This window comes from Lacerta agilis, chromosome Z (assembly GCF_009819535.1).
Source record: "Lacerta agilis isolate rLacAgi1 chromosome Z, rLacAgi1.pri, whole genome shotgun sequence".
NCBI classification, from domain to species: domain Eukaryota; kingdom Metazoa; phylum Chordata; class Lepidosauria; order Squamata; family Lacertidae; genus Lacerta; species Lacerta agilis.
In genome coordinates, this window is record NC_046331.1 from 3,450,683 (window position 1) to 3,473,036 (window position 22,354).

Here is a 22,354-nt window from a genome sequence, read left to right on the forward strand (position 1 = left end):
TTATTTGACTTATTTAAAATTGTTATTTATGTGACATGGAGCGTGTCCATAACTCTGACTGTGTTGTTGTTGTTTAGTCATTCAGTCGTGTCCGACTCTTCGTGACCCCATGGACCAGAGCACACCAGGCACCCCTATCCTCCACTGACTGTAGCTTTATAGTATCTTAATCTGGTGAGCAGGAAGGGCTCCCAGACACCCACTACTGATACCAGGAATATTTAGCCATCTTGCAACAGAGGCTGCTCCTGTCTTTTAGATTCTGGAAAAAAAAAGAAAAGAAAACCCAAACTTCTCACCCATTTTACAAGAACCAATATAACCAATGACTTTAAAACAAAACAAAACAACTACACTCATACAAGCAGTATTGAGTTATGCAGCACCAGTAAATAGACTTGACCAGATTCTGTGTCTGCCCTCTGTCAAAGTACATCAAAGTGCATGATGGAACCAATATATTTTTGCCAGCTTGTAATCACTTCCCTCTGTTATTCTTTATTGCAGTGTTATGGTGCCATCTCAAATTTTAGTACATATTTTTATATAGTCTGGTTTTAAAACACACACACACACACGCCAAACACTGGCTCAGACAAGTTGTGTAATAACTACATTTTCAGTCTTACAAATGTTTGCTAGCTCAACTGCTTGCCTCTGCTTCATACCACCTGCAGGCCTGCCTCCCCTTTTCTTGATCCATCCCATAACCTCTATCTGCTCCTCCATTTCTATCTTTGTCAAGTTCTGCACTTTTAATGAAGTACTGTCTGGGGGCAGGGCAACTATCATGTAGCAGAATCCTATTTGTTTGCTTCCTCTGAAAACATTTGAAGGTTGCTTTTCTTAACTTAGGAGTGTGAGATTGGCCTCGTCTAGTCCAGCATTCCTTTCTCACAGTGTCCAACCAGATGCCCCCAAAGGAAGGCATGTTTCCGTGTCTGACTCAGTATAAGGCAGCGTCTTGTGTTACCATGTAGCACAACTACAACTCCCTCTCTTGTCCTGAGCTCGCTTTGTGTCCCCTGAATTTCTCTTTGACCAAAAGTGCCAAACAGAACATTTGATCAATCCAAGGAGAGGGCAGGGAAGAGATTGCAGGAGTTTGCCCAGCTGGAGCTACAGGAGAGAGGAAAGCACAAAAGAAGAGACAACTGGGATTTGACACACGTACTGATCATTACTCCCACTCAAGAGTAGAACCATTGGAATTGAGGGACATGACAAACATAGGCATATTAAATATAATGGGTATCTTCTGAGTAGAATGTAGTTGGCTGCAACTCACAGGCTTTATTACATCTGTGCTTAGCTATGGATGGGGGGGGGGATTTGATTCAAACTGACCTAATTTGCACTTTCCAAAACAAAATGTGAATCAAAGCACAGCTATCCTTTCAAATTTGCCCTCTGAATTTTGCGAGGCAGTGCTCCAACCACGCAAAGTGCACACAAATGCATATACTAAGGTAAAGTGTACATAAAATGCATATACGTATTAGTGCAAATAACACAAATAAATGCATTGCATTATGGAAAATTGCATACAAAAATGTGTACATTAGCAGAAATTTGCAGTAAAATGTTGGTGAGTTTTCATGAATTCTTTTTTTAAAAAAAAATCACAAACTGGTGTGGATATGTGAGCTGAACTTTTAAGACTGGAAATCTGCAAAACGTGACAAAAACAAAAACCATCAGATTTGCCCTTCTTTAGTGCTTACCAGGGGAAAATGTGGGGACGGAGTCCCTTCCACACACACTCCTGTTCACAAGTACTTCCTTCTGCATCCTAACTGCAAGCCATGTTATAGCACACTGTCGAAATCGCTGCTGCCCATTCAGTCACCCCCCCCCGGTGGTTAACATGAACCAAAGGTTCCATTATGTGCACCTTTCCAGCCGTTAGTGGGTGAGCCAGGAGCTAATTGCAACCCATGCCATCCAGTAGCTGTTGCTCTGTGAAACATCCCTCTACCTCTCTGCTGCGAGGGACCAAGCATTTCACTTTCCTCCTTCATCGTACAACCGATGAGCCAGAAGCCACAGGAGGAGCTGGGCCAACTGGCAGAAGCCCGGCTGATGGATTTTCAATTGCTGTCTGTTGCCGAGCACTGTGGCTTTTCATAATAGGCTGCCCTTTCTGCAGGGTCTGAATGTTGAAAGAACAGGCGTCTTGCAGTTCCAGGAAAGAAATTGCAAAGCTCCTGGTTGTGAAACAGTGTGCTTAGGAAAAACAAGAAAGCTCCTGTTTTGTTTTTACTGAGTAAGGAGCAGGGAGCTCAGCTCCTCCTCTTCAGATTACTTCTGTGTGTGTTTCAAAAACAGCAGCTTTAAATGACAGGCATTCCACCCACTTGCGCTAGTTCTTCTGTTAACAGCTGTGATCTCATCATGACATATTGTACCATACTATCATTGTGTCACTGTTATGTACTGAGTTGAATAGGATCCAAACTGCAGCAGGCTGATTGGTCCTAGAACAATAGGATTGAGATTGCAGCAGTCTGACTGGTCTCAGAACAATAGGATTGAGATTGCAGCAGTCTGACTGGTCCCAGAACAATAGGATTGAGATTGCAGGAGTCTGATTGGTCTGCAGGAGCCACCCAATCCAGCTCCAGGTGGAAGTGAATCCGCACTCTGATTGGCATACAGGAGTATCCCGGAATTAGCCAATCACATGGGGCCCATTGTGTAAATAGTGTATATAAAGCAAACGTTTTGGGGGAACTACATTCCTCACTACTATGAGCTGAATAAAGAGCATGAAAATCACACTGGACTCCGAGTATCTTTCACTGGCGACGAAGGTGGGATCCCGCTGAGCTGACTGCCACACACAGCACCGCAGCAACGCCACCTGCCGCACAGCTGCCTCGCACCGTGTATCCAGGCTTCAGCTCCGGGTCCCAAGGAACTCAAGATGGCAATGGACAGCAGCTTCTCGCCATTCAACCCAGCATCAGGAGACTGGGAAGGATACGCCACCCGTTTCACCTTTCTTCTAGAAGCTAAAGGGGTCACCAACGATGCCAAGAAGAGGGCGATATTCTTCAGCGTCTGCGGAGAGGAGACATTCGAAATCGCCCGGGCTCTCCTTGCGCCTGATGATGTCGCTACCGTTCCTTACAAAACAATAGTGGAACGGCTGAAGGGGCACTTCTCGCCACAGCCCTCGGTGGTGGCTCGTCGAAATGCCTTCTATGCAAAGCGGCAAGCCCCTGGGGAAACCATAACGGGGTTTGTGACCTCCCTCCGCCAAGCCGCTCGGTTCTGCAACTTCTCAGAGTTGGAGAACATGCTGCGTGATCGCCTCGTCGGTGGCCTGAGGGACGAGAAGCTGCAACGACGCCTCTATGCCAAGAAGGACCTAACATTCCAGGTCGCTCTGGAGGAGGCCCTGGCAACAGAAGCCGCCGAGAGGTCGATGCAAGAGGCACGGCCGAGCGTGCCGTCCCAACCAAGGGTCCACCACGAGGACCTCATCGACGATTCAGGATCAGACAGGGAGGAGGTGCACAGAGTACAGCGGCGCACTCAAGCCGTGCACACACCACAGCTGCCTCGACCAGAAGGAGGGAACTGCGCAAGCTGCGGGGAGAATCACGAGAGGAGGACGTGCCGTTTCCGCAATGCCGAGTGCACGCAGTGCAGAAAATCAGGCCACATCGCCCGGGTGTGTCGGGCTCGGCCTATCCGACGCCAGGCATCAGATGACCGCCCCAAGAGCCCCAGGTCCCGGGGCCCAACGCACCAAGGCAACTCGACGGAGACCATGGACTACCAGGTATACCAGTTGCCCCACCCCAACATAGAGAAAATTTATGTAGAGGTACAGATAGAGGGGGCCCCGTGCCGCATGGAGCTGGACACAGGTTCAACCCTATCCATAATCTCGGCACGGACTTTAAGGAAACTGTGCCCTAGTGGGGGTCCCAAACTCAGGCCAGCCCCATTCACCCTCCGGGACTTCCAGAAACGTAAGGTCCCCACAATGGGGGTGGGGACCTTCAGGGTGCAATATCGAGGGCGGACGCGGCAACTGGACTTGCTCGTGGTCAAGGGCTCCTACGTTAGCTTACTGGGATTGGCATGGTTTGGACCACTGGGGCTAGCCGTCACCGGGGTGAACCGCACTAGCTTACAAGTGGATGTGGACGCCATATGCAAGGAGTTTCCGGCAGTTTTCGATGGGAAATTGGGACAGTATACGGGCCCCCCCATTGCCCTACAGCTGGACCCCACAGTACGACCTGTCAGGCTCAAGGCCCGCCGGGTCCCGTTCGCCCTGAAACCCCGTATAGACGAGGAATTGGACCGGCTCGTGGAGCAAGGAGTGCTGGAGCCTGTGCCTAATGCCACCTGGGAAACCCCGATCGTCACACCCGTCAAGCCTAATGGTTCGGTCCGCATCTGCGCAGACTACAAATGTACCATAAACAAGGCCCTCGTGGCCCACGCATACCCAGTGCCAGTGGTCAGCCATGTCCTCGCCACCTTGGCTGGGTCAAAAATTTTTGGCAAGCTGGACTTGGCCCAAGCCTATCAACAGCTGCCAGTAGATGAAGCCACAGCAGAGGCACAGACGATTGTGACGCACAGGGGAGCGTTCAAGGTAAAGCGGCTGCAATTCGGTGTCAGTGTGGCACCAGGCATATTCCAGAATCTAATGGACTCGCTGCTTAAAGGGATTCCTGGCGTCACCCCCTTCTTCGATGATGTGTTGATTGCCGGGCCCACAGCAGAGGAGTTTGAGGACCGCCTTCGCACCGTTCTGCACCGTTTCCAAACAGCGGGTCTCAAGGTGAAGCGGGAAAAGTGTCTACTAGGAGTGCCTCAGGTGGACTTTCTGGGATTTATGGTGGATGCAGAAGGGGTCCACCCGACTGGGGACAAGGTACGGGCCATTTGTGATGCCCCAGCGCCCAAGGGCAAGACTGAACTTCAGGCCTTCTTGGGGCTATTGAACTTTTACCATGCCTTCCTTCCCCATAAGGCAGCAGTAGCAGAGCCCCTACACAGACTCCTGGACAAGCGGGCCCCTTGGGTGTGGGGCCAGCGCCAGGAGGCCGCATTCCAGGCAGTCAAGGACTTGCTCGTCTCAAACTCGGTCTTGGCACACTTCGACGAGAGGCTGCCGGTGGTGTTAGCATGTGACGCCTCACCCTACGGCATCGGTGCTGTCCTTGGACACCAACTCCCAGATGGAAGAGAGGTGCCAGTGGCATACTTTTCCCAGACACTCACCACAGCTGAGCGGAACTACTCGCAAATCGACAAGGAAGGTCTGGCAATCGTGAAGGGAGTAAAAAAATTCCATGATTTCTTGTACGGGCGACCCTTTACCGTGGTGACTGATCACAAGCCGTTGCTTGGTTTGTTTGCCCCCGAAAAGCAGACCCCCCAAGTGCTGTCTCCTCGCGTCCTCAGGTGGTCAATTTTCCTTGCCGGCTACCAGTATGCACTGATTCATCGCCCGGGGAAAGCGATGGGCCACGCAGACGCCCTCAGCAGGCTACCACTACCAGAAACAGGCCCCGACCCAGCACCTGCACAAGAGGTTATGAGCCTGGAGCTGCTTCCCGACCGCCCTATTCAGGCACAAGAAGTTGCACAGCATTCCAAGAAAGATAGGGTCATCTCCCGGGTCCTGGACTGGGTGTGGAGGGGATGGCCCAGCAGCAGCCCCGGGCCAGAATTCGCTGGCTACACAACCCGTAAACATGAACTGTCGGCCCACAAGGGGTGCCTGTTATGGGGAAGCAGGGTCGTCGTTCCTGAGCCCCTTCGCAAAAGGGTCCTTGCAGCCCTACACGAGACACACCCAGGGGTAGTGAGAATGAAGGCCCTCGCCAGGAGTTATGTATGGTGGCCAGGGATTGACGGAGAGATAGAGACCTGGGTCAAACATTGCCAGGCCTGCCAAGAATCCCGCCCAGATCCCCCAAGGTCCCCAGTGCAGTCCTGGGAGTCCGCCCGAGCACCATGGTCACGCCTGCACATGGACTTTGCGGGCCCCTTCCAGGGGAAAACATTCTTCATAGTGGTGGACTCCTACACCAAATGGCTGGAAGTCGCACTGGTACCATCCACTTCTACGTCCGCAGCCATCCGGGTACTACGCAGGCTGTTTGCAACCCATGGACTCCCTGACACTCTCGTCTCAGACAACGGAACCGCATTTACGTCAGAAGAATTCCAGACCTTCACAGCACAGAATGCCATCCGCCACATCCGCTCAGCACCATTCCACCCTGCCACCAATGGCCAAGCAGAGCGCATGGTGCGGACCACCAAGGACACCCTACGCCGCATGACGCAAGGGGACTGGGAGTACCGCCTTGCCACATTCCTTCTAGCACAGCACAGCACCCCCAGCTCAACGACTGGCCGGAGCCCCGCTGAACTACTAATGGGCCGGCGCCTCGCAATCAGACTGGACCGCCTCCACCCTGACAGAGCTCAGGATGAGGTAGTGGTGGGGGAAGGCAGGAACCCCCGGACCTTTGTGGCCCAGGATCCAGTGTACGCAAAGAATTTTGGGGCAGGCCCAGCATGGGTACCTGCCACAGTCACCAGGGTGACAGGCCCCGTGTCATACGAGGTGCTAACAGAGGGGGGGCAATGCTGGCGCCGCCACTGCGACCAGCTACGGCGACGATTCCCAGGAGAAAACCAGGAGGAGGACAGGTCAGAGGAGTCCCAAGGGAACAGTGGGGCATTGAGACCCGTAGAGCAGGAGGGGCCGGCAGGGGAGGCAGAATCAGTAAATACTGAGAGGACCCGTGAGGCCGAAAGGGCACCGGAACCAGAGCCACGACAGAGCGAGCTGGTTGCGCCAGACCAAACAGCCCCATCACAACCAGCAGCCTTGGAACACGAGCCTGAACCAGAACCCCTGACCAGGGAACAGCCCAGGCCGCAACGCACACGTAGGCGGCCAGCGTACCTTGAGGACTATGGATGCAACCTCCCAGGCAGGACTGGAACTTAGAGGGGAGGGGTGTTATGTACTGAGTTGAATAGGATCCAAACTGCAGCAGGCTGATTGGTCCTAGAACAATAGGATTGAGATTGCAGCAGTCTGACTGGTCTCAGAACAATAGGATTGAGATTGCAGCAGTCTGACTGGTCCCAGAACAATAGGATTGAGATTGCAGGAGTCTGATTGGTCTGCAGGAGCCACCCAATCCAGCTCCAGGTGGAAGTGAATCCGCACTCTGATTGGCATACAGGAGTATCCCGGAATTAGCCAATCACATGGGGCCCATTGTGTAAATAGTGTATATAAAGCAAACGTTTTGGGGGAACTACATTCCTCACTACTATGAGCTGAATAAAGAGCATGAAAATCACACTGGACTCCGAGTATCTTTCAGTCACAATCATATATAGTAGGGTTAGGAAGGAAAGGTTAGTGAAGGATAGGCGTGCCTGGCGTGCTCTGGTCCATGGGGTCACGAAGAGTCGGACACGACTGAACGACTGAACAACAACAACAACAACAAAGGGTTAGGAAACCCCAGGCTTGGGGGCCAAATGCGCCCCTCTCAGACAGGCCCTTGGGCCACATCGCTCACTGAACCTGCTTTGCACCCTCCTTGAATATTTTTTTGCCAGGCTGAAAAGTGCCCTTGAGCTCTGAATTATGACTCTTGGTTGCCTGGTTGTGGAGTAGTGGAGAAGTGTGTGAATTTACTGTGGAAAAGTAAAGTTTGCATTCACCCATTGTCGTCCAGTGGGGTAAATGCTGGGAGATTCAGGACTGACAGGAGGACTATCCACTTTTCCTGCACCATGCATAATTAACCACTTTCCTCCTAAGCTATGGTGTTTCCTGCTTGGCAGGGGGTTGGACTGGATGGCTCTTGTGGTCTCTTCCAACTCTATGATTCTATGATTCTATAAAAGAACAAGCTTTCTGAAATAGGGGCAATGCTCCAAGTCTTCCTGTTTTGGTTGCCCATGTGCCTTCCCCAGCTTTACAATATCCCTTTTCAGATTCAGTGCACTCCTTCCTGCTCTGAAAATCCAAAGGTCAGCCTGGGGTGAGCAGTAACTGTCCGTATGAAAGGTTCTTCACGAAGAAGGCTGGCAGGGGCATTCCAGTGGTTTACTTCTCTGGGCAGCCTCACACAGCTGCCACCAGCTTCTGATAACAGAGGCACATTTTTATAATGGACGTGGCATCAGAAGATAAGGCAATGGGGGCAAACAGAGGGAGAAAGATGCCCAGCTGGCCCTTCACTGAAACCCAAAGTCTTACACCACATTGGCTGATTCTCCAGCAAGCTCGCCAGGTAGGTGGTGGGTTGAAAGAGGGCTGCACAGTCATTAGGGCCAGAGCTGTCAACCTTCCTTTTTTTTTGCATTGGGAAATGGCCATAGTTTTCAACTTTCCTTTTTTTTGCAATGGGAAACGGCGCTGGAATGAGGGAATTTCCCGCAAAAAAGGGAAAGTTGACAGCTATGATTAGGGGACATTTCAAATGATGTTCACTTTTTTGGTTCCCATATTGTTTCAGGAAGCGCAAATTAGGTCAGTTTGCTTTTAAACTCAAACAGAATAAATTTTCTCCCCTTATCCCTCACCATCAGACATAAATGGCCCTTCCGTGCCTTCAGCTACTGTCTCTTCTCTCCCCCAGCCCCCGCATAAAAATCCCACTGCTTAGTCAGGATGGAGGAAGAAGTGCATATGAAATGTGGTTCTGATAAGTCTGAAACATTTATGTCTTGAAGTGGCTGCCTCTAATAATCCCACTAATTTCCTGAATCCTTTCAGTCTGTTTCTCTGTGTGAATGTTTATTAATGGGAAGATCTCGTATAAAAAGCTGCAGAACGGTAGGAAATGGCAGAGTGCTGGAGTCTCTCTCTCCTATCTCATATTTGTTTATGTGAACCAGCTGCAACACAAAGTCATATAGACAAGGTTACAAGGACAGCTCCTGTCTGGGTTTTTTTTCCTAGCTGGGGATGTGTATCCTGAATTTTTGTATCCCAACATATTCCAAAGTATTGTAAAAGCTGGGTTCTGCAATATGCAATTAATTATGCAAAATCAGCAAGCAAATTAAAATATATTTGCAATCATCATCTTTTGTTTCTTAACATAGAGTGTTAAAATAAGAGCCCAACAGGGTCTGGCTGAAGGCCCATCTAGTCCAACATCTTGTCCTCACAGTGGCCAACCAGGTGTCTCTCAGAGGCCCGCAAGCAGAACCTGAGTGCAAGAGGGCACTCTCCTCTTGTGATTCTCACCACCTCGTATTTAGAGGCCTATTTCCTCCAGTACTGGAGGGAGTACATACCCTGTAGCCATTTTAGCTAGTAGCCATTGATAGACATTTCCGTGTGCTGTTCTGGTTCGCCAGAAGCGGCTTACTCATGCTGGCTACATAACCCGGAAGCTGTACGCCGGCTCCCTCGGCCAATAAAGCAAGACGAGCACTGCAACCCCAGAGTGTCGTCCGTGACTGGACCTAATGGTCAGGGGTCCCTTTACCTTTACCTTTAGCCACTTTCAAAACCGAAACCTCAGATTTAACAGCAACATGCAGTTGAGTGGAGTCCTGTGAAAAGTGCTTAACTTTACAAGAAGCCTGGGCAGAAGCTAATTACAAAATTCTGGAGAACAGAGTAACATTTCTGGAAAGTTAATCTTTTATATGCAATCCGCATATAGATGGCATTGGCAATATTCCAACCCAAGGCAATCTGGTAGAGGTCATGGAGGATTTCCTCAGAAAATTGCTACAGCTGAGAGCAAATATTCCATTGGAAATAAATCATGCCCCCAGAATTCCAATTTGCCAAAGGAAAAACTACAGATCCTTCAGATTTGGTTATAATTAAATTTATTCACATTGAGTTAAGAGATATTCTTTTAAAAAACACCACATGAATGGTCAATGAACACATCATTAATCTGGGAGAAAAATAAAATCTCAATTTTTCCAGACTACATGCATCCAACAATAATTTCCAGACTTGGGCATGCCTTGAATATAAAACTCCACAACTTGAATGGAAAACATTGAGATCAAGATACATCACAATTCAAAATCCTCCTGAAACAATTAAATCAGTCAGGAAAATATGGAATATGGTGGCTAATAAAAACAAATTTGATAATTCCCCCCACAATAAACTGACCCTATGGGGAAATCCAACTATAAAAATTGGGGCGGGGGGGGGGGGGTTATTGTGGAAAAATGAGATGGATGTGGGTATATTATCTTTAGATCAGTTAATGGATGAGAATGACCTTTAAAAAAAAAAACTTATGTTACCTTAAAAGAAAGGTATCACTTAACAGGAATGTCGCAATGGCAATGTCTACAATTGCAACGTATGCTAACATCTTTATTTGGACCAGTAGCTTTTACAGCATCTAAAATGTTGGAGATATTTGAACACCTGATTGAATCCTTAGAGACTAAAAAATAGATATTTAATGTCTATTCAATATCTAATGGATATTTAATGTCTATTAATCAATTGGATGTACGTACACACACTGAGAAATGAATGGAATGAAGATTTAATGAGAAAATATTCTAGCCTCTATTTCCAGTGTGTCGCTACGACTCATACAACAAAAAAGTATTGAACTCCATCACAATTGCATAAACATGGTTTATCAACAACAACATGCTGTTGGAGATGCAATAAGGACAATGCATTGTTGAAACATACAGTGCTCAATGTTAGCATTTTGGGGGGGGGGGAATACATACTATGATGTATAAAAACTGTTGTGGGGAAAGAGTTACAAATTTCAGAAGATCATATCATCTTAAAATAATATTCCTAATATACGGGACTTAACAAATGGTCAACGTAAATGGATTCTCCAAGACCTTACATCTACTAAAAGATTAATATTGATACATTGGAAAAACAAAAGTATGGCTTCCTTTGATCAATGGACAGACAACATACCAACTCTTGCAACTTATGAGCAAATGAAGATGATCTACGGACAGATTTAATGATATTTGGAAGGTGTTTATCAAAACCATAGTGACTCATCAATCGATGTATACACGAGGCATACAATAAGTCTATCTGTGTATGTATACATTGTATATTTTTGTAATTCTAATCACATTTTAATGACACTTCATTAGTGCTGTTGTGATGTAGTCTCATCCTGCTCTTTTTTCCTTCTCTTCCTCCCCCATTTCACTGTCTCTATTTTATTCTTTATACCGGTAATTTATTATACAGTGGTACCTCGGGTTACAGACTCTGCTAACCCAGAAATAGTAACAGGTTAAGAACTTTGCTTCAGGATGAGAACAGAAATCGCGTGGCGGCAGCGGGAGGCCCCATTATCTAAAGTGGTACCTCAGGTTAAGAACAGTTTCAGGTTAAGAACACACCTTCAGAATGAATTAAGTTCTTAACCTGAGGTACCACTGTAATCTACTGTAAAAAAATTCAATATTGATAAAAAAAATTAAAAAAAAACTGTTGCAAACTATGGGAAGACAACATAAAAAAATGGATTTGGTGATGGCATTCGATTCTGTACAAAAATATATATATGAGTGAACAAAAATGCTGTTTCAGAGCAGGGTAACCAGATGCAAATGTGGTCAAGGCTCTTGCACCTTGTGTCGAAAAAGGAATTTCACCTCTCTTTGTGCAGCCTAAGAGCCTAATGGCTGGGAATGGTATAGCCTTGGATACAACTGTAATACAGTAGGTGAAAACATTAGCATTGTATCCAAGGCTAGTGCTACTAACAGTAGACTCATTGAAACCAGTTGGACATGACTGACAGGTGCATGAATTTCAGTGGGTTCACTGTGTGTGGGACATACCCCAAATATCTCACCTTTCTGCCTCCAGACTTTTGAGGCATCTTGCAACCAACCAACCATTTCATAATAATTTGAAAATGCAAATAACCATCCAAATGAGGTTGTTACACAGGGAAATCACATTTGAAGGAACAGCAGCAGGGTGGTTGGACACACCTAAGATAAATTAGCGATTTCATAAAAGGAACCTGCAAGAAAAGTGTAAAGCAAATGAAGTGTGAAGAGCTCATTCCGGGAATCAAGAGTGGGTTGAGTTGCTGCTGCACTCATGACCTGCTTGTGGGCATGGCACAGCCATCTGATTCGTCACTATGTGTCAGGGAGCTGCCTCCGTCCATGGGCCAGAAGCTGCCGCAGCTGTTTCAATATCGCCAGCCCCCACCTCCGTTGCTAAGTAACTCCTCTTCCAGCCAAGAGACCAACAGTTCTTCCAGTGGGGAGGGGGAGAGGGGAGTGGAGACCAGGAGTCAGGGCTCTGACAAGGTAGCAAAGCAAAGCCATTGCATCAAACGGTGGCGGGAAAGGAGGCACAGCTTCCGTCTCCCCACTTGCGCAGAGAGGAAAGACGCGGCGGGGGTTTCGCGTCCTGCGCCTTTTATGCTGGAGCAAGAACCAGAAGGGGCCATTCCCGGACTCTGCCGAAGGATGAGCTGGACGTCTCCTCTGTAGCTGCACTGTATATATTTATCTGCACAATAAAGAAACTTAGTTTAGAAGTTTCTGCATCAGCCTGGTTACTCATGAGCAGCTGCTGAAAACCCTCACACTATGGGAACACTTGGTATAATCGGGCAGCAGATGTTTTTTATCTTCTTAGAAAGAATAGTAGGGAGTTGTGTGCGAAGGGCACCAGTGTGAAAAATTCTATCTGCTGATATTCTGATCTCCTTTGGAAGGTGTTGAATAATGAAGGGGTGGTCTCTCTTTCTCTTTCTCTCCCTTCTCCCCTCAGGGACCAGAAGGAAAACCAGGCCAACAAGGGGAGAAGGGGAAAACCGGACTAAAGGTATTGTTGCCTCTTTTTCTTCCTGCTCCTGTTGATGCTCTATGGAACGCCCATAGCTCAATGATAGAGCAGGCTCAATCCCCAGTATCTCCAGGTAGGGCTAGGAAAATCTCCCTGCTTGAAACCCTAGAGAACCCCTGCTAGTCAGTGTGGACAATACTGAGGTGGATGGACAAATGGTCTGACTCAGCATGACAGCTTCCTCAGTTCCTGTGATGTTTCTGATCTCCCATTCCTGCTTACATTTTGGCATAGTTCTCGCTGAGACAGCAAACTTCGTCTGCCCCCAAAATAGAAAAGAGGCGCAGCTCAGTGGCAGAGCATCTGGTTTGCATCGCAGAAAGGTCCCAGTTTCAGTCTCTATCATTGTCAAGTAGGGCTAAGAATGTCTCCTGCCTCAGACACTGGACAGCTGCTGCCAGGAAGTGTAGACCATAATGACCTAGGTCAAGAATGGGAAACTGCTAGCCATCCAGCTGCTGTTGAACTGCTGTTCATCATCACTGACCATTGCCTATTCTGGCTGGGGCTGCTGGGAGTTGGAGTCCAGCAGCATCTGGGTGGTCACAGGCTCACCATTCCTAATCCAGATGACTTGGGATAACTCACTTTCCTATATTCCTAAAACGAGTATGGGATTAAATCTTGGCCAGCCTTCTTGACATGCTAGGCTTCCCTCCCCCTTTTGTTTTGTTTTGTTTTGTGGAATCATTCTGTGTTTTGTTTGTCTGGCAGAGCACTCAGATTTTTGAGCCCCCTCTGTAGTTCAGAGTGGTACAGCCCAGACCATGAGCATTAGGTCTTTTGTTTCCTGTCATTGACACTTACACTTTCTTTAGGGCAGCAAAGGTCACCAGGGGCAACTTGGAGAGACTGGCCCACCAGGGAAGATGGGTTTGAAGGGGACTCAAGGTCCCAAAGGATCCAGAGGAACCATGGGAGCGATGGTGAGATCAGTGTTGGCTCATTACATGTAATCCTGTGGCTGTTTTCCCTACCACTTCAGGGGGGCAAGAATGGGAGTGTATGCTTATAGGATGAGAACAGCATTGTGGGGGTTCGGAATGCATGTGGACGGGTGCCAAAGGCCTTTAAAAGCTGTGCAGAAGAGGGAAGTACAGCAAGCGTCACTTCCACGATGATACACAAAACTCTAGATTTAATGGCTCAAAATAGCACAAAATGCTGGGTGAGTGAGGTTTTGAGGCAATATCAGACTTTGAGATTCATGGTTAACGCCCCCCCCCCCCTTTTCAGGGTTTCAGCCTTCTTTTTAGGGTTAGTGGGGAAAGGGGTAAAATCCCAGGAGGAAAGGCCGAGAGGCTATTTTTCTGCTTGGCTTGAGATCTTCTGCTATTTCCTCCACCCTTGGCCCACTCGGCTCTCCCATTGGTTTCCTGCCAGTTCCTGACTTTAACCTATGAATCAGTGCCCCAAACCTTCTCCTGAGCTCTTTCTTTCTTGGACCTTTCAGACTAAATGTAAGGGAATAAGTTACAGGTGGGTAGCCGTGTTGGTCTGCCATAGTCAAAACAAAATCGAAAATTCTTTCTAGTAGCACCTTAGAGACCAACTGAGTTTGTTCCTGGTATGAGCTTTCGTGTGCATGCACACTTCTTCAGATACACTGAAACAGAAGTCACCAGATCCTTAAATATAGTGGGGGAGTGGGGAGGGGTATTACTCAGAAGGGTAGTGGGAATGGGTGATAGGCTGATAAGTGTGGAAAACCTGATGACGACTCTAAACGGCTGCAATTAGTCTTGCAGGGAAAGGCAAGGGGTGAGATGGCTAAAGATAAGTTTAGGATCAGTTTCAGAGCGCATGCATTGTATACGAAAGATTCCAGGTTCAGAACCTCCCCCTTTAGGTGGGGCCGAGAAGACCCCATTTTTAAATCTTAGAGCAGGGGTTGCAATGTGGTGGACTCCAGATTTCTCTGGACTACAACCATTATCCATGGCCTTTGACCGTGCTAGCTGAGGCTGACGGGACTTGTGGTCCAAAAACACTTCAAGGGCACCATGTTGACTACTCTGACAAATTCCAGCCAGTGAATCCCAAACTGATCTACATGGGATAAGGCAGCTTCATGTGTTCATTCTAGTGTCATTGTCAATGGCGGCAGAGGGTTACTAAGAAAAGGAAGCAGGACTTCAGCCTGGGACATAATGGGAGAAATATGACATAGTGTTTGTTTGTTTGTTTGTTTGTTTGTTTGTTTGTTATTTCTATACTGCCATTCATCCAAGGATCACAGGGCTGTTTACATTATAAAAAACACAAATATACATAACATAGTGACAAACAAAACAATAGCCCCTCCCCACAGTTTAAAATGCCATATATTGTTTAATCAGCCTAAGGCCTGGTTATAGAATCATAGATTCTTTGAGTTGGAACACTCAAAGGTCATCTAGTTCAACCCCTGCATTGCAGGAATCTCAGCTAAAGCATCCATGACAGACAGACAGCCATCCAACCTCTGCTTAAAAACATGCAAGAAAGGAGAGCTCACCACCTCTTACTGTCAGAAAGTTTTTCCTGATGTTTAGTCGGAATCTCCTTTCTTGTAACTTGAAGCCATTGCCACAAGTCCTACCTTGCACAGCAGGAGAAATCAAGCATGCTCCCTCTTCAAGCACTCCTCATAAGACTTAGTTTCCAGGCCCTTGATCATCTTGGTTGCCCTCCTCTGCACACGTTCCAACTTGTCAACATCCTTCTTAAATTGTGGTGCCCAGAATTGGACACAGTACTCCTGGAGTGGTCTGACCAAGGCAGAATAGAGTGGTACTATAACTTCCCTTGATCTGGACACTATACTTCTGTTGATGCACAGTGGAATAGCATTAGCTTTTTTTGCTGCTGCATCACACTGTTGACTCATGTTAAGCTTGTGGTCCACCAAGACTCCTAGATCCTTTTCACATGTACTGCTAGTAAGCCACGTGTCCCCCATCTTATATTTGTGCATCTGGTTCCTCCTACCTCAGTGCAGAGCCTTACATTTGTCCCTACTGAAATTCATTTTTTTTAGCTTGGGCCCAGTTCTCCAATCTGTTAGTGTCATCTGCAAATTGGATGAGCACCCCTTCAATTCCTTCATCCAAGTTGTTTATAAAGACACTGAATAACAATGGGCCCCAGGCAGAACCCTGCAGCACCCCACTGGTCACTTATTTCCAGGATGACAAGGAACCATTAATGAGTACTCTTTGGGTTTGATCAGTCAACCAGCTATGTCGGATCAGGATTGGCATTAACATACTCAAACAGTTTCCCTCCGGTGAGCAGCCTGGCTGCTGAATTCTGCACCAGCTGAAGTTTCCAAACTGTCTTCAGAGGCAGCGCCACATAGAATGCATTACAGTAACAAGTACACCCTTGTGCAAGAGAAGGTGCAGGAAGGCAGCATGGTTCTCCTGGCTGGTTGCACAACGGGTCACTGTATCCTCAGTGGTTCCTGCTGGCAGAACCAAATTTCATATTGCACAACCATTATTCTCACCCATACACTGGTGCTACAACCCTTGCACTGGCAGTCAGAGAACACTGAATCCAGGCCATGGTGTTTAAGATGACGAAGTTCAAAAATAGGAATGCTTTAAACTCTCTAATGGTTTTTTTTAAAAAAAAAAAAAATACTGCATTTTGTGCTGCCTTTGCTGGTGATTCTGTTTGCTGCTTTTAGCTGCTTTTAGTTTTCTACTGCAGCTACATTTGATGGGTGTGTTTAAATCTTTTTATTGCAACTTAAGCCACTGTGTGAGCACGTGTGTACAGTGGTACCTCGGTTTTCGAATGCCGTAAACCCGGAAGTAAATGTTTTGGTTTTCGAAAAAGCCTTGGAAGTCGAACATGCCACGCAGCTTCCGTGTTGAGTTTTCCGTATTGAGTTTTCAGTTTTGAATTTTTGGTTTTTGAATGTTTCGGAACTCAAACGGTCTTCCAGAACAGATTACGTTTGGAAACCAATGTACCACTGTATATACCTCTGCATGTGTGTGTAATTTTGTGTTTGTGTTTGTGTTTGTGTATTTTATTTTATTTTAAAACTGTTGCTTTTGGCTATATTCTGGTAATTTTATTGTCTTCTATTTTATACTGGTTTTTTTGCTATTTTTAATTTCCGTATGGTTTTTTTTTACTGTTTAAATATATTTAATATTTAATGCCATTTTACATAAATGACTTAGAAATGTATTTCTTTTTGATTAAGTGCTCTCTTTCTCTTTATATATGGTGCCTACCTCAAGATGTTCCTAGACCACAAATCCCATTATCCCTGACCATTTGCCATGTTGGGGCTGGGGTTGATGGGAGTTGAAGTCCAAACCCAACCCATACTTTCTCTCTCTCTGCCAAGTTACTTGGAGATATTTGAAAGGGAAAGATTTGGGGCAAATGTATAGAACTGGAGATTGGGAGGGTAGGTGAGATCTCATCACAAAGCAAGTACTGAAAGCCAAAGAGACTTGATGAAGTCGCCCAAGGAAAGAGTGTAAAGAGAGAATAAGAGGAAACCAGGGACAGGTGCCCAGGCATAGAGGGAGAGCTTTGCCCATTGGGAACACCAAATGAGTGACTGGGCCAGCAGGAAGATCAGGGCAGGAGCAGAGGTTACCTTTCCTTGTTCCCACAGGGTTCTCCAGGTCGGATGGGGGCTCCAGGGCACCCTGGCTTAAAGGGCTATCAGGTAAGCCATTACTCTGGACTGTCTGTGTGTTCTTTTCCCAGCCATACTCCAGAGTGTGAAATTTCATGATGTGAGTTATTTCTGCAGCCGGGGGTTGTTTTCAAGATCATCATTATTGCTGCTGTCATTATCAGGTCTTGTTTTATTTCCTGCACTTGCACCATAAGGTCTGAGGGTGGGTTGCAGCCATGTAGAACACAACATTAAAAAAAAACAGTTTAAAATATATTCATTTATTTTCATTTATTTGATTCATATACCACCTTTTATCCAAAGATCCCATGACTGTGTACAACATTAAGAAGATAATTTATGAATAATAATAATAATAATAATAATAATAATAATAATAATAATAATAATAATACACAGCACAATAATAAGATAATCATAATAGCATGCCCACCCCCAATTTAACAGACCATAGATTATTTAATGGCCCAAAGCCTGGGTAAAGAGGAAAGTTTTCGCCTGGCACCAAAAGACATGCAGTGATGGTGCCAGATTAGCCTCTCTTAATGTTGGGCTTCCTACCTTTCTCTTTCTTGGTGGGTGTGAGCAGGTGCCCAATTTCTCTGCCACCAGAGCCCCCAAACCCCACCACCACCACCTTCCATGTATCTGCAGGGAGGCTAGAGGAGAGGGAAGGTCATTGCCTGATCTAGACATGCACTTTCATTCTCTTTCAGGGGCACACAGGAGCAACAGGCCCAATCGGGCCACCTGGACCCAAAGGTGAAAAGGTAAATGGTTTTAGGTATGGTTTTTTGACCAAATCAGTGTTGGTTGCCCTGATAGCATTGATTAGGAGAGGGACAGAGAGAGTATGGCCCTGGTGCTCTTATTTGACCATGATGTTCTCCTGGACCACCTCTGTGGGATAGGGGCTGGAGGCACTGTGCTGCTTGGTTCTGCTTCTATCAACAGGGTCAGTTTCAGAAAGTAACACTGGGTGAGTGTGCTTCACCCCCCCCCCAGTTGATGGTAGGGTACCATGTGTCCCCAATACTATTTAACATCCATGTAAAGGTGGTTTGCAGCTGTTATTAGGAATTTGGAGTGTGGTGTCATCAGATGTTGTTGGACTCCAACTCCCATGAGCCCTAGCCAGCATGGCCAATGGTCAGGGGTGGTGAAGGGAGTTGTAGTTCAGCAGCATTTGGGGGAAGGACACAAAATCATGAAGACCTGAGAGAGCTGCAGAAATTAATCCATTAAAACCAAAACACCAAACTGGCTAGTAGATATAAGTAACATTTTTACTCAATCAAAGACACTAAAATAAACACACTAAAGTGCAGCGTGCAAGTCCAAGCCTGTAGATTCTTATAAGCAATTAAAAAACTGATGGCACAATTCTGGCAATAATAATAGTGTCCTAGGTAAAGGGGCCCCTGGCCATCAGGTCCAGTCGTGTCTGACTCTGGGGTTGCGGCGCTCATCTCGCTCTTATAGGCCGAGGGAGCCAGCGTTTGTCCGCAGACAGCTTCCAGGTCATGTGGCCAGCATGACTAAGCCGCTTCTGGCGAACCAGGGCAGTGCACGGAAACGGCGTTTACCTTCCTGCTGGAGCGGTCCCTATTTACCGGTATCTGCTTGCACTTTGACGTGCTTTTGAACTGCTAGGTGGGCAGGAGCTGGGACCAAGCAACGGGAGCTCACCCCATCACAGGGATTCGAACCACCGACCTTCTGATCAGCAAGCCCTAGACTCTGTGGTTTAACCCACAGCGCCACCTGTCCTATCAGTGCAAATCCACAAAAAGTGTTGCAGATGGTTCTCAACTGAACGCATAAAGTCTTATACGAGGGAACAGTCACAGGCAGGCTTCAAGACATGGTCATATGTGGTGGTGGTCGCAGGCAGGCACCTCCTCACCGTCCCTCAGTGAAAATGGAAGACCTGAATTCCGGATGTTGATCAGGTTTCGCTAGAGCTTCTTCAGTTCATAGTACTAAATAATACAAAGTAACATTCCAACCACAATGAACGAAGAGGTAAATAATCTATGCGCATAAACCATCTCATATCTTACCTATATGTTCAACACCATACAATAAAATTATAAGTTCTTCACAGGCACAGCAAGTAAACAACAAATGTGGCAAAGCAATATAAATACATTTCAGATAATTGGCCAAGTCACACCAACATAACAGGTGTGTAAAATCAATCCTCACAGATAATTCAAGGTACCCCAGAGGGCTGAGGTGGGCAGCTTGTCTGCTCCTGCTGACCTAACCTGTGTTTCGAGTTATACATTATATTTTTATCTTATCCTCAGGATAAGGGGGGGGGTCATGGTTCTCCCCACAATTATTTTTCCAGCAACTCTGCCAGGGTAGGTTAAGCTGGGAAACAGTGATTGTCTCAAGAGCACTCAGTCGATTTACATAGGTGTGGGAGGATTATTTTGAACCCAGGTGCTTTCTCAGCTGCACTACTCTGGTGCCCCCAAAACTGTATTTCCTAGATAGGAATGCTCCCACAAGAGGTACTGGATGGCTACCCATGTGGATGTCTTTAGCAGAGAGGATTGGACAGATAAATGGAGGATAAGGCTAGATTCAAGGGCTGTTGCCTGCCTCCTCTGCCAGAAGGATTATGCTTCTGCATGTCAGCTGCTGGGAATTACAAGTAGGAAGCGCGTTCATGCACTCAAGTCCTCATTGTGGGCTTCCAACAGGCATTTGGTTGGCCACTGTGAGAACATGCTGAATTTGATGGTCCTTTGGCCTCATCCACCAGGGCTCTTCTTACATTCTTGGTTAAATGGATATCATCAGAACCAGTGAGCAGCTGAGACACTTTATAAATGACAAGTGTTGTAGTTATTGTTGGGAGCTGCAAGAACAGAGCCCGTGAGTGTACAACTGTGCACATACAGACTGACCCATGCAAATCATTCTGTTGCTTTTGAACTCATAAAATTCCTTCAGTGTTAGAAACTGAGATACTTAAGTTAGAGCTAAATGGCACATTAAGCCTAGGTTATGGGTGCAACAACGGAAAGTCTAGGCACGCTTTTTTATAACAAGAAGGCTGAAAATGAATGAGTTGCAGCTAAAGTGTTATGTTCATTTTTCACATGGTCTAGTCCTCCCCCTGCTCACCCCCCTAATATTCCTAAGAGGGTCTCTTCTCCAATCTTTAGAAAGTAGCTGGAAGTGGGGAGGCAGAAAAAGGTCCTCCTTTCCTTCCACTCTGCAGTTTTAATCTAAAATCTTAGGCGCACTACTGCACCCAGAGCCCAGAAACTGCTTGCGCTAATGAAATCCCCTGTTGCAAAATGCACCTAGAACAATAGGAGTTTCTAACACTGTTCAGAATGAATGGAAAACTGGGTCTGTTGGGGGTGGGTGGGACATTTAGTGAGTTCATATTGCCCAGGGAGTAGAATCTTTAATGGTACAGCTGAACTGGTGTCCCCAAAAGCAATTCTTGACCAAATGAACTTAAAAATGTTGGCATGGACTTCCATGGTGCATCACAGTCAATTATGCTTCTCCATTGAGTACAGTACATTTACAACTTCTCAAAGTGGCCTTAGAGAGCTAGGGGGTTGTCCAGCTGGAAGATTTTTTTTAGAAAAAATTACAAACAGATACTTCCCACCCCGGGAAGGCAGCCAAGAGTGAGGGAGGCCTCCACTTGGTCCTGCATTTTCCATTTGTAGCCACACCTCTATTTTCAGGGGCGGCGGCGGGGGGGTTTGTTTGTTTGTTTGTGTTTTACTCCTTTAACTTTTTTTTTTAAGTTTTGCTTTAGCCAAATAGGAATCTAGCACAAAGGGTGATGGGAGCTGGGAGGCTCAACCATGAGACACCCAAATAAAACCCTACCATGAATTAAGGCAAATAGATTCCTCCCTCCCTCCTCTTCCCCCATAACACACACACACACACACACACCCAGAGAGAGACTTCTACTACCTCCCTTGGTTATGGGGCTGGAGTCTACTGTTGTTGTTTGCAAACATATGTACAGTGGTACCTTGGTTTACGAACTTAATCCGTTCTGGAGGTCCGTTCTTAAACCAAAGCCATTCTTAAACTTTGGAGCGCTTTCCCTAGTGAGGCCTCCTGCTGCTGGTGCCCTTCCACCGTTTGGCTTCTGTTCGTAGACCAAGGTAAAGTTCACTAACCGGAACACTACTTCCGGTTTTGCGGAGTTCATATACCGAATAGTTCGTAAACAGGGCTGTTCTTAAACCGAGGTACCACTGTAACTCGAAATAGGTGAGGGTATGCAGTTTCTCTTGTTTATCTATGCAGTGGTGCCAGATCTGTCCCTCCTGCAGACCCTCCAAGTGTCCATATTTTCCAGGGAAATCCCTGATTTAGAGAAGCCGAACCAGTTTCTGATTTGTTTTTTTTTTTAAACAGAATTTATTAGCATTTTCATAATATAACACAAACCCAACCCCACACCTACAAATACAAAAACAAATACAAATACACATAAAGTCAGGATTCTTCTTCTTCTTTGTAACCTTACAAAAAAAAAAAATTTCTAGTTCTGAATCTTGACGCTTGACTTCCCCCGCCTTTTCACCTTCGGTTTTAATTCAATATACTATTTCCTTAACAACTTTTCTCTGTAAAAAATTTAACTTTACTTAAAAAAAAAAGAAAACATACTTATCTCAATCTTTGCATTATACCTTAAATCGTAACCAAATATTCTTATAGCTAAACTTATTTCTTCTATCCTTTATCATGCTGCTTTTAACTTAAAATTCAATATCTCCTTACTTATTTAAAATAAACTTATCATTAACAGACTTCACACTCCGACTTCGGATACCATGGCA

The 22,354-nt window shown here is 46.3% G+C and overlaps 1 protein-coding gene across 1 annotated transcript in view; it reads left to right on the forward strand.

Moving 5' to 3' along the window:
- COL27A1 (collagen type XXVII alpha 1 chain) overlaps positions 1 to 22,354 on the forward strand; it is a 247,580-nt gene that overhangs the window by 183,849 nt on the left and 41,377 nt on the right. The window contains exons 38-41 of the mRNA XM_033137129.1: positions 12,788 to 12,841; positions 13,681 to 13,788; positions 17,487 to 17,540; positions 18,230 to 18,283. Of these exons, the coding sequence (XP_032993020.1) occupies positions 12,788 to 12,841; positions 13,681 to 13,788; positions 17,487 to 17,540; positions 18,230 to 18,283 (270 nt within the window). The remainder of the gene's footprint in view (positions 1 to 12,787; positions 12,842 to 13,680; positions 13,789 to 17,486; positions 17,541 to 18,229; positions 18,284 to 22,354) is intronic.